Raw genomic sequence first — 11,973 nt, forward strand, 5'->3', positions numbered from 1 at the left:
TAGAAAAAGTTAAAAATGAAATGAATTCACTAGGTTTCTTTTTATTCTTTAAACATAGCACATTTTTGGTAAACATAGGTCAATTGTTTCCTGCTGCTGTTACTAGCTAGTTCTATAAAGTGGCTGCAAAATCTAGGAATTTTACTTCTGAAGGTACATTCTCTTTCTGAATGTTAAAGTTGTGTCCCTTTAACCAGCAGAATTTGGCTACTGTTTTTCATATAAAGGTGTAATATGTCAGTGTGCATGAAATGAACTAAAGGGAAGGTACCATCTCAGTCTGATTCTTAACAAGTATAAGTAAAGATGGCAAACACAAACTTACTATAATTGAAAGGTATAAGTCTGTTTTCAGTAGGTTTATTTTGTGTACTGTTTTTCACTGTTTGTTACAGCAGCCAGTAGGAAACAAAATACACCAAAACACTCCTAGTTTGTCAAGGGGGGGGGGGGGGGGGAGGGGAGGAGAGCGGGAGAGACTACTTTTACTGCATGTCTAAGCACAGTGGAGCCCTGATCATTCATCACATGGGGTACGGGTACCAATGCACTATAAATACTTTCAGAGAGACAGGAAAATGTGACTATTAAAAAAAGCAAAAACTGGCAAGACAACTTGGGGCAAGTGTAAAAAGTCAATTCCTTTTTTTACTCCTTTTTTTTTTTTTTTTTTTAAATAATTAGATTTTAACTTGATGCTTCCCCTTAACTTCATCAGTAATTTATACAATATTCTCACTGTTCAAACTTTACAGTCCTACTATAATTACTTTTGTTCTCCTCTGTTCAGAACATGCTCATTAGTTGTCTGCCAGAACACTGTCGGGTTACTCTTTATTAGTAAGTTTCAAGCATACCATTTTGTTAAGCTATATTAGGTTAGGGCTCACTGCTGAGTTCCCTTTCTGAATTTAAGTGGGGATGCCTTTAATTGAAACTGATCATTAGAGGCAGTTGATTCAAAAAGTGCACATAAACTGTGTTTGACAGTTGCTTAATAAAAAACCCTGTAGACTTAATTCAGTTTGCATTTTGCATGTGTTACCTTCAGAAAAGATCTCTTCTCTCTCTTGCCCTATCTGATTTTAGTTTTATATATTACACAGTGTTAAAAAAGAATGACAGATTCTATTAATAAAATCTATATATTTTACATAAGAATATATAGAAGTGTGTATTTGGATCATTTATAATCACTTCTATGAATGTGCACAGATATGAAATTCAATAAACTAAATCACAGGACACCTGTTGTATGTTTTCAGGACCCTCCTCAGTTCCTGCCAAGATACAGAAGTCAAATCTTTAAGAGTACTACAGAATAACATTTAAAACATATAAACTTTGAATTGGGACAATAGGCTACATATAGTTTCTCAATTATTAGTTATGTGCTGTACTTCTTAATTTTGGACTTACAAATATTACAAATTATCATTAAACACCTCATATCTATTTGATCAAATACTAAAAACTTTCAGCTTTAATAGATATAAGCTACCTTTATTTAGCACAAGGTCGAAGTTCACCCCTTGTTCCCCCCAAAAAACACACACACTCTCCTCTGGGAATTGCTTCACCCATGAAAAAAAATGGGACCATTATTCTTTTACCGCCCACATCAGTGCAGCACTTGAGCATCATCTCTGAGGTATAGAACTAGAAGAATTTCTAAAGCACTTAAATGGAACTTGGCAATCTTTAAACAAGTGTCAGCAACATCATGCACAATTATAACAGAAAATGGAGAATACAGATATTAAACTGCAATTCCCCATACAGTTTAAATAAGCAATTAAATGAGGTTCATGGTGCTCATCTAGTTTGCAACAGACAGAAATGACCGCTATACACCTTACTAAATTAGCCCATTTCTACAAGATTGGTGGGAAATTTTGTTGGAGTACTGTAGTAGATAAATAGCTGGTCTCAAGGAATCCAGTTAGCAAGAATTTTTGACACGTCAAGAAAAGCTTTTACACCCAGGCTGGGCTCTGCTCTGCTCTTCCCAGTTTCACTTTGAAATTCACTGAAACTTAATAAAGAGAAGTAGTGCAAACTAGCAATACTGTACTTACGAAATTGCAACGTTGCTTCCATCTATAATGATGTGTTTTAAATTTGTTCTCCCAGGTTCATTTTTCAACTCCAAACTGTATGGCTTTTTCAGAGAATCCATAAACCTTTGAACCCCAGTAACTGAGACATCTGTATGATGACTGTATGGTTCCACTATCTTCCTCTCTAGATTTGAAGCATTCAGTTGGGATGGAAACTCAGAGGTTGGGAGAGGAAGTTCAATAGGTTTTGGGATATCAAAAGAGGGCTGGTGAAGGAGTCTAAACTGGGAAGGATAGCAATGTCCTGGTCTCTCCTCATGAACCCATTGATTATTCTGTGTATTTGAGGGCACTGCAGATTTTTGCTGAAATACAGTTTCAGTCTGAACTGATGCATGCTCCCGGTCTGAGCTCCCTCTTGCTACAAAGTTGACATCTTTTAGTGCTCCATCTTTCATTAATTCTTGTGCAGTGTTGAAAGAAGGTACAAGACCATCAGTTTCTATATCATTTGTCCTGGAACTGTGATTCTGATCAGAAGAATTGAAATGTACTTGTTTACAATGCTCTGTTGAATCTTTACTGGAAGGAAGGGCAATTGTATTTTTATAGTCTGTCACATGCATTTTATCTTCTGCCCGGAACTGTGCACGTGGTGAATTTGCTCTTTTTTGTTTTAAATTTTTTGTCTCCTTTAAAGTATGGCTGGGTTTAAGTTGATTTTTACTTATAGAACCTTTATCTTTCAGAGTCTGTGAAAGATTTGCATTACCACCTGAATGCACACTTACGGTTCTTGATATCTGCTGTGACTGTTCCTTTTCCTTCTGAAACTTTATACTTTCCTTTTCTATTTCTTCCAGGAGTATTAATGGTTCCATTGATTGTCCCAGTTCACTAATAACTTTCTCTACAATTTTTTGGGAATATCCCATGGTTCTGAAGAAGTTTACAAGAATCTTATATTCCATTTCCTCACTAACGTCATCACTGTCTTTAACAGAGAAGCCTGGATCATCTGACTCACTGCAGTTATCAGAAATCAGATCAATAACTGCATCCCCATCTGGAGCTTTACTACACGGTGTAGGCCTGCCATCCTGATCACCTTCTAGTGAAAACTGTTTCTTAGGAAGCCTTTCCTCAGCATCAGAACACCTCCTTTTACATGACTGCCTCTCTTTAGAAACAGATGCTTCAAGTGTAGTCACACCATTTATAGGAACAAAACACCTTCCTGGTGCATTGGAAAACACCGTGTCCATTTGTTTTGTAAGTTCCGTTACAGGAGTTCCAGCTTTCTTTCTTGCTTCCTCAGCAATTGTTCTTCCATCTCCACTCATTACAGTTAGTTTTGGGGTTTTGTTCTGTGCAAGCTCTGGTGTGCTTTCAGAATCTGTAAGATCTATAATATTGCCATCTGCTTCACAACAATCACTTTGTATAAGATTCAGAAGTTCTCTTTTTAGCGAGCTAGGCAAGATCAACAAGTCCATTGTATATTTATCTGCATGTGCTTCCACAAATTGTTTAAATCGCTTTTTCACGTTTGATTCTTTGTCACTTAATAAGCTTTCATTGTTTTCAAAGAGCTTCACAAACTGTTGAATATGACTTCGAGCCATAACAACAGCCTCTGCACCACCCTTAATACTAAGTAATCCGATTTCCTGCACTGTTATATCAGCACAGGTATCCTGAATAAGACAGTTAAGAAACAGGCTCTGTGCGCCAACAAAAATGCAGTGCATGTCCTTTGGATAATATTCTTTTTCTTCTAGTTCAGGTTCACAGAGTCCCTTAATATACTCCTATAAGAGAGAAAGAGAGAGCAAAATGAACAACTTTTTGCAAATCAAAAGTGTCTATTCTATACAAGTCAATATTTTGCATTTAGACCAATGATAAGCCCCTACACTAGACAGTAAAGCCAGTTTATTATCAATGATGTATGAAGTTATAAACATTAACCAAATGAAGATATCCAAGATAAATGTAACCATTACATTTCAAGTGTCTATTATTGGTTTTACAGGAGACTACAGTCTAAAGTTTGTCAAAGTGAAGGACTATTATTCTTCATAGCAAAATAAGTTTTGCACAGAAGCATTTACATGTATACAGAGTGCAGCTATCATAGTTTCTAGACCCGCCTCAGGGCAGAGTATGAGGAAAGCCTGGGTGGTCAAAACCCTGAAATCTATATCAAGTTAAAATAGTTATTCCCAATTTCATACAATATGTAATTAGGTCTTATTTTCTTTTGGGATACAGATTGCTGCAGTGGTGGAATTTCCATCCTTGGAAGTTTTTAAAGCCCGTCTTGACAAAGCCCTGGCTTGGATGATTTAGCTGGGGTTGGTCCTGCTTTGAGCAGGGGGTTGGACTAGATGACCTCCTGAGGTCCCTTCCAACCCTAATCTTCTATGATACACAGTGCTCTCAAAAGCTTGTCTCTTTCACCAACAAAAGTTGGCCCAATAAAAGGTATTACCTCATCTACCTTGTGTGTCTAATATTCTGGGACCAACACGGCTACACCACCACCACAAATGACATTCATTGAAGTTCATTTTAATTCTTACAATGGTAATAAAGCAAGTCCCACAACAGACTGACAAAACTACCTTTAATGCTTCTTAAACAAACAAACAAAAAAATACCTTGCATTAACCCCTCCAATGTACTTGGATGTTTTGCAATGTCTGTTTTAAAGAATGAAGAAATAATACATTTATAGGATTCTCTTTTCTTTTCAGAAAATAAGGGTATGAATCAAAGTTGTGACATGTCTAATTAATTCTCTGTCTTCCAAAATGATGTTTAAACATCATTTCTATGTAACAGACATGCATTTGTTTTTTTCTAGTACATGCTTACCTTGCCTTTTTCCCCCCCAGACAGTGCACAATCCAGGCCTCTATTATAGTGATCTTGGCCTTTGTAGATCCCTACCTAGTCTTGAACTGCATTTTATGCTAATTAGCACTAATGGCAGACATTTATCTTATTCCACAGCAGTGAATCTCTAGACCATTTAATAAAAAAAGTACTACTCTTCCATTTTCCACCGACCACCTCTCAACTTCCCAAGCTACAATTGCCTGATTTTTTGAAATATCTAATATTACAGACCAGTAAGAAAAATTTCATGGACCATAGTATGAGAATCAGTTTTAGAGAATGGGTGCCCAAGCCACTTTCTTAAACATCCATAATTATAGCTGGTATGGATTATAACCTATAAAGTTATGTTTAGTAGTTAGCCAGAGGAGGTGAGCATATGCTTTGGCATCTTAGAAAAACAGGTATAATTTTCATTTTTTAGCTTATCACAGCTTTCAAAATAAAAGTGGAAGTGCTCATATACAGAATTAGTTTAATATCAAGATAGTCATAGTAAACAACACAGTTGGATCTATTTTTGGATATAAATGATTTTTGGCATCTCTTCCTCGTCTTCTGCATTAATCTTACAATTGTTGCATAACCTGCAAAGTCAAGCATGTTTTGGCTCACAGCAGTATCATGACAAGAACTTAGACAACCTTGTTCTAAATATGTAAAAGCCAGCATAATATTTATGGCAAAATAACTTATTTTGTCTTTCAGATAGCTTTATCATTTTTCCAAGGAAAATCTCCTGTTTCCGTAGTTAACATTCTATCATGCCATGAAGCCAGTTTCTAAACTACTGAAGTTAGCATACCTGCAGGCACGAAACATCATGTATTAACTCTACACATTAATATGATATAATAATATAATAATATTCCACCAAGATTCAAATCAACGACCTCCAGCTTCAAAGCTAGATCACGTAACTGGAACAAAATATATTGGCAAATCAGTCTGCAGTAGCATCAACATTGTTGATTTTAAAGGCCACTTGTGATTTATTTGTTTGTTACTCTTAAAATAAAAACAAAAACAAAAATAAAAAAGCAAACATCCAGCCAATTTTATTCTCTATCGCCACTTTGAAAAAGATTGTCTTTTGAATGGAACCGAAAATAAAGATTATGTGATGGATAGGGTAACTGCCTTGTGCCATCACTGATTCCCATCAACAAAGTTTGAAGGATTGGATGTTGCAAGACTACACAATAGTACAAACTGCTGCTGTAACAGAAGCTGAAGGAGGCAAGTAGTTTTTCTGGCCTGCACCAAAACAAAAAGAGTATCCTTCCCCATAAAAATAGCAATAAAATGGTAGACAATGTGAGACATTCAGAATCTAGAGAGTTTCTTAAAAGTCAAACACAGTAGTAAAAACACTTTCTGAAGTGAATTAATTGCTTATGATTGACAGACCAGGAATCTGAAGTTCTTTATTTTTGTAAGGCAACAGTAATGCAGGTAGGGCACATTGCCCAGACAATATCCTTTCAAATGTTGATCTTGAGGGGTCTACAAGGCCCATTCAGATGCTTGGCTTCTCTATTGAGAGTGCCACTAACTGATTATAACCATTCACTCATTCCCCACAAGCCATCAAAAAGTAACTTTTATCACCACCTACCTGGGCTAGGTTCAAACTGATGACCTAGAGTGAAAGGCTCTATTATCCATTTTCAATTTTTAAGTCATCTGATCAAATACATAATAGCAACTTTCAGATCAATTATTTAATGGACACTGTAAATATTGTTGTTATGCAAAATGTCAGTCATTTTTGTTTATACTAGCCACCTGTGACTGATTATTAAACACTTGAAATTATAGACCCATTGTTTTATTCTACATTACTGCTGTAGCCAATGCCAGAGTAACTTTCCAAGTTGCAGCAGAAGACTATTATAGTGGAACTCTAACATTTTATTCCTTCATTCGTTTTACCACGAACCTAAAATGAGCAGACAAATTCACACTTACATTACCTGGTACTCAGGTAGTGTCTCAACGCAAAAGCCCAGCATTACTCTATGCATACTCACTTTGTGTGCACTATATCTATGTATAGTCTACTCACAAGGTTCATGATCAATGGGTAAATTCAGCATTTGGGTTGAAAAGAGTTGTTCCTCTATCGTGTTTTGTAATATCTGTTACTCAGAATTGAGTAAATCACTTAACGGGTTTCCACTGCAGCTCAACTTCCCTTAACCAAGAGTATTTCTGTTACTGTACCTATAAATTTCAGCAACATGTCAATTAGTCATGAACACTGTTCTTAACACTGGACACTTCCACCTATAAAGAGCGGTTAAATTCTTCCAAAAACAAACTAGAGCACTCTCTCAAATATAAATGGCAGATTCTCTTACATGGATCCCATGAACTAGGAAGTACAAATTAATTTTCAATAGTTATAACTAACTATAACTGAAAATCGCTATCACTGCCTCTATGGTAGGGCTCGACAAATTTGTTTTGGAGCTAGGAGCCAGCCCAAAAATTAAGGAGCCAGACAACGTGGGCTCAGCGGCGGGGCGCCCTGGCTGGAGCGCAGCAGCCGCTCTCCCCTCCTGGCCCTGCCCCTTTCCCCCACCCCTCTCCCACAACGTGGGCCCAGCAGCAGGGCGCCTTGGCTGGAGCACAGTAGCTGCAGTGCTCCCCCCTCCCAGCCCTGCCACATGGACCCAATGGCGCCCTGGCCGGAGCGTGGTAGACGCTCCTCCCCGGAGAAATTCTAGGTGCCAGGCTTAAATTTCTAGGAGCCATGGCAACCTGGCATCTGGGTTTTGTCGAGCCCTGCTCTATGGCTGTGTCTACACTAGCATATCTCAAGTTTTTCAATCAAAGTACTACTACCAGTGCCCACCAGCTGACAAAATTTTTAACCATTTGTCATCTAACCCCGCCCAGAGCAGGGAACTTTGCAGTTAAAATGCTGATAATTTGTTGCTTCAGTTAAAGTAAGAATTAAAAGGGGACCTCCCAAAAAACACCCACACCAAAATTGGCACTTTTTTTTAGCAGCCTCCATAGAGAAGCCAAGGATTGATTTTGACCAGTGATACTCAGACTGAGTCTTGAGAGCCACAAGTGGCTCTTTAAAGGGTCTCCTGTGGCTCTTTGCAGCACATAATATTAAAACAGTGTGATTTAATTATTAACTGATCTAAGTTATTAACCAATCAGAATGCTTTTACTATGTTATTAACCAATTGTAGTTGATAGAATAAGAATACTTGGTCAGTCATTTTGTTGTGAGAATACACACACAAAATGCTTCCCATCATACTGTTTAAATATGAATATATAGTACTACAGTAAATGAAACAATGACTTCTGTGTGCTACTGTGGCTCTTTTGGGTAATGTTGATCGCTAATTTGGCCTCCGAACCACTGATGTCCAAATATCACTGCTTTACAGGTATAATTATCATGCCCAAAGTAAAGGCACATTAGTAGAACTGTTGGCTTTGTCCCTGTATGTGTTTTACTTATTCTGTAAATAACCAGAACAGTTGAGTTTCTAGTGCTATGATTAGCACTTTTACAGGCACAATAAAATCTCTTTCTTTTGAAAGCTATTTTTACAGCATAAAGAGCTCATCCACAATGTTCTAAGAAAACTATAATGTTCTAAGAAAACTCACCAGCAACCATACACCCTACAAAAAATCCTACCCAGGGACCTATCCCTGCAACAAACCCGTTGCCAGCTCTGCCCACACATCGTCTCTAATGACATCATTACTGGTCCTAACCACATCAATCACACATAAGGGGCTCATTCACCTGCATATCCACTAATGTTATATATGCCATCATGTGCCAGCAATGCCCCTCTGCCATGTACATTGGCCAAACTGGACTATCACTACGCACAAGGATAAATGGACACAAATCAGACATAAAAAACAACAACATCCATAAACCAGTGGGAGAACACTTTAAGTCCCCAGGGCATTCTGTCTCTGACCTGAAAGTTGCTGTACTTCTCCAAAAAAACTCCAAAAACAGACTTCAAAGAAAAACTGCTGAATTAGAAATGATCTGCAAACTTGACACATTCAATCTGGGTTTAAACAGAGACTTGGAATGGCTCTCTCACTACTGAAGGTAAATTACTTTGCTCACCCATTCTCACCTCCTACTCAATGGTCGTCATTAGGTCTTAAGTACCAGACTCCACCTCCCCCATTGTTCTCAATGCACCTGGATACCTATAAGATACCTCTGTGTTACCTATTTTCTGTATTACTGCATCTGAAGAAGAGAGCTAAGTCTCTTGAAAGCTTATGTCTACAAATATTAAATTTGTTAGTCTTTAAAGTGCCACAGAACTCTCGTTGTCTTTGCTATAATTTTTCTGAAAACACATTTTAAAGTTTTCTGCGATTTTCCACTGATCTTGCTGTTAGGAAAAGAAATACTTATTCAGTTGTAATGAAAGCTATTTGGAGAAGGGAATCTTCTTTCTGTGTGTTTGTACAACGTGTGGGATAATGTGCTGATCCTGTTAGGGTTTCTGTTATATAAATAATGGTAAAAATATTAAGCATATGAGAGTTAGTGGCTTTTTCAATTTAGAAATCATTCACAAGATTAACTGAAACAAGTTACTCTGCAGTTCCACAGCTAAAGAATCAAACTTTAAGAAATGAAATTTAATGATAAAATTAATCTTGAGTTAGACCTAGGAATATATGCTAAGAATTTCCACTAATACGATGAGGGGAGACACAAGAGGAATTACTTTTTGCAGACTTGTTCCAAAACAGATTGTGTCATTAACAATTTGAGTAATGCCAATTGCAACATCATAATTTCACCCCCAAAAAGTTAGACAAAGAAATTTGATTACAAAACCACGCTTAGGAGATTGTTTCACAGCAAGTTAATATCAAACCTGACACTCCAAAATATCAGAGGATGTAAGAACAGGAGAGACCAGCTAGCCCTTCTCCAGCTAAGCATAACTCCATTTTTTTTTGCTTTTTAATCTGACAAATTGCTACTTACTCCAAGAACTAAACTGGTGAAATCACTTAGGCTGTCTGTTTTGATGCTAAAGAGGTATTAGCAATGTCAAACTGTTAGCATTTTTCTAGGAAGAATCATGTTAACACTATTCAATGCAATGATAAACAGAGCCTTACACAACAAAAATGCCATGAAAATAGCCATGTTTAAAACAATTGTACAACATGGCTGGGGCATAATCACTTTATAACAGTTTATTCTAGACTGTGCAGGCAGGAAAAATAAAACAAGAACCATATTCTAATCACATTAAGAAAACGTATTTTAGCCACATTTTTTTTTAAACCATGCACACAGCCCTCAAGAAAAAAACAAATTATTATGGTTGTAGCCTGACTGTAAGATAACTTCGTTTCTCCCTGAGAGTTGTGTGCATGGTGAAAACCACGCTGACTAAAACAATTTCTAAACATGATTAGAATATTTGTTTTGTTTTGTTTTTCCAGCCCGCACAGTCTAGAAGAAACTGGTATAAATTTCTTAGGACACAGCCATGTTTCATAATTGCATGTCAGCATGACTACACTTCAGTGATGACAAGAGCCTTACAATTTTTGGTTCCTTATTCCTCATGCTTATAAACAATGGAACAAAAAACAATACACTGGCAATCTGAACACACCAACTTGTTAGGACAGGTCAGTGTCTGAGTTGGAGTTCTTTTTATCTGATGTATTTTATTTCATCTCTTCCTCCTTCTCCCTTCACATACTAATACTCAATCTAAATGCAGTCTGAGATAGAGTAGGACCGATCTGTAGCTATTTATATGTTAGGCTAATACAAACATACGCTAAGGCCACATCTATAGTATGGGGACTACAGTAGCATAGCTATATGCCACCATAACCCCATAATTAACCCCATTTTTAGTTTTTACTGATTTTTACTGAGAATTTGCCGGGTTTTGCAAAAACTATTTTTTTAACTGATTTTCATTTGAATTTTGGACAACCTAAGTACATGAAAATACAAACCATGTTAAGGATATCCAATACATTGCATTAGGTATATGTGTTTACATTTATAAATTAGTCTAAATGTAAACACAAGTGTCTAAAGTAAGGCAACATAGTGGAAGATACAGATATACGCAGGCGGGTGTATGTACTGTTAACGTACAGTTCATTAAAATACTTTTATTTTCAATACTCTTCTTCTTCTCCATTTGTTGTTTCTTTCTGTCCTCCTATCCCCCCAATATTAACCCAGAAAACTTAATTTTTTTGCACTGAATTACATCAATTTTTTAAATTCCCCAATAAAATAAAGACTGAAAATGGAGGGCCTTACCCATAGTTTAGATCCAGCTTACAGCAATGGAAGGGGCTTTTTGTCGCTATAGAACCACTACCTACACAAGCAATAGTAGCTAGGTCAACAGACACATTTGACCCAGCTGTGTCTACACTGGGAGTCAGGTCAGCATAACCAGAGTTCAGGGTGTGGATTTTTTCACACTCCTGAGCAAAGTAACTATGCTGACTTAAATTTTAAGTGTAGACCAGGCCATAGATCCAGGCTCAGTTTTATCCCCCATCAGAGTGGCAGAGGTTCTCCACTATTGGTATATATCTGAATACCTGTAGCTCCCACTCTCTGCCTTAGAGATGAACATAGACCACATTGCACTTTCCTTCCAGGCCCATTTAAAAAAATAACCAAGCTTAGGCAACCACGTGTAAAACATGACCGGGCCTCCTCTGTACTAAAGTGTCCCCTCTCCCCCACTTCCTGTGAGGGCAGAAGAGACTCAGCATAACCAGCACCACTATTTGTTACTAGACGCTCACAATGGGCTCAACGTTGTACAGGGCCTCTCCCCACCGCCAGAGCGAGGCTGTGAGCCAGCCCTGCCCTCACACTGGGTCCAGCACGGCTAGGGGCCCTGTCAGGAGCCGGGAGGGGTTAAGAGAAGGGACGGGAAAGGCCTGTGTGGAGGGAGAGCTCCCCGAGAGCGGGCGGGCGGACCCCCGG

The 11,973-nt window shown here is 37.7% G+C and overlaps 1 protein-coding gene across 2 annotated transcripts in view; it reads right to left on the reverse strand.

Moving 5' to 3' along the window:
* The window catches only part of N4BP1 (NEDD4 binding protein 1), a 32,932-nt gene that overhangs the window by 20,090 nt on the left and 869 nt on the right, over nt 1–11,973 (reverse strand). For both annotated transcript variants that reach the window (XM_067550600.1, XM_067550609.1), the window contains exon 3: nt 2,079–3,871. In XM_067550600.1, the coding sequence (XP_067406701.1) occupies nt 2,079–3,871 (1,793 nt within the window). The remainder of the gene's footprint in view (nt 1–2,078; nt 3,872–11,973) is intronic.

The sequence above is a fragment of the Emydura macquarii genome, unplaced genomic scaffold (genome assembly GCF_026122565.2).
Source record: "Emydura macquarii macquarii isolate MOO-44397 ecotype Brisbane River unplaced genomic scaffold, CSIRO-AGI_Emac_v2 contig_295, whole genome shotgun sequence".
NCBI lineage: Eukaryota > Metazoa > Chordata > Testudines > Chelidae > Emydura > Emydura macquarii.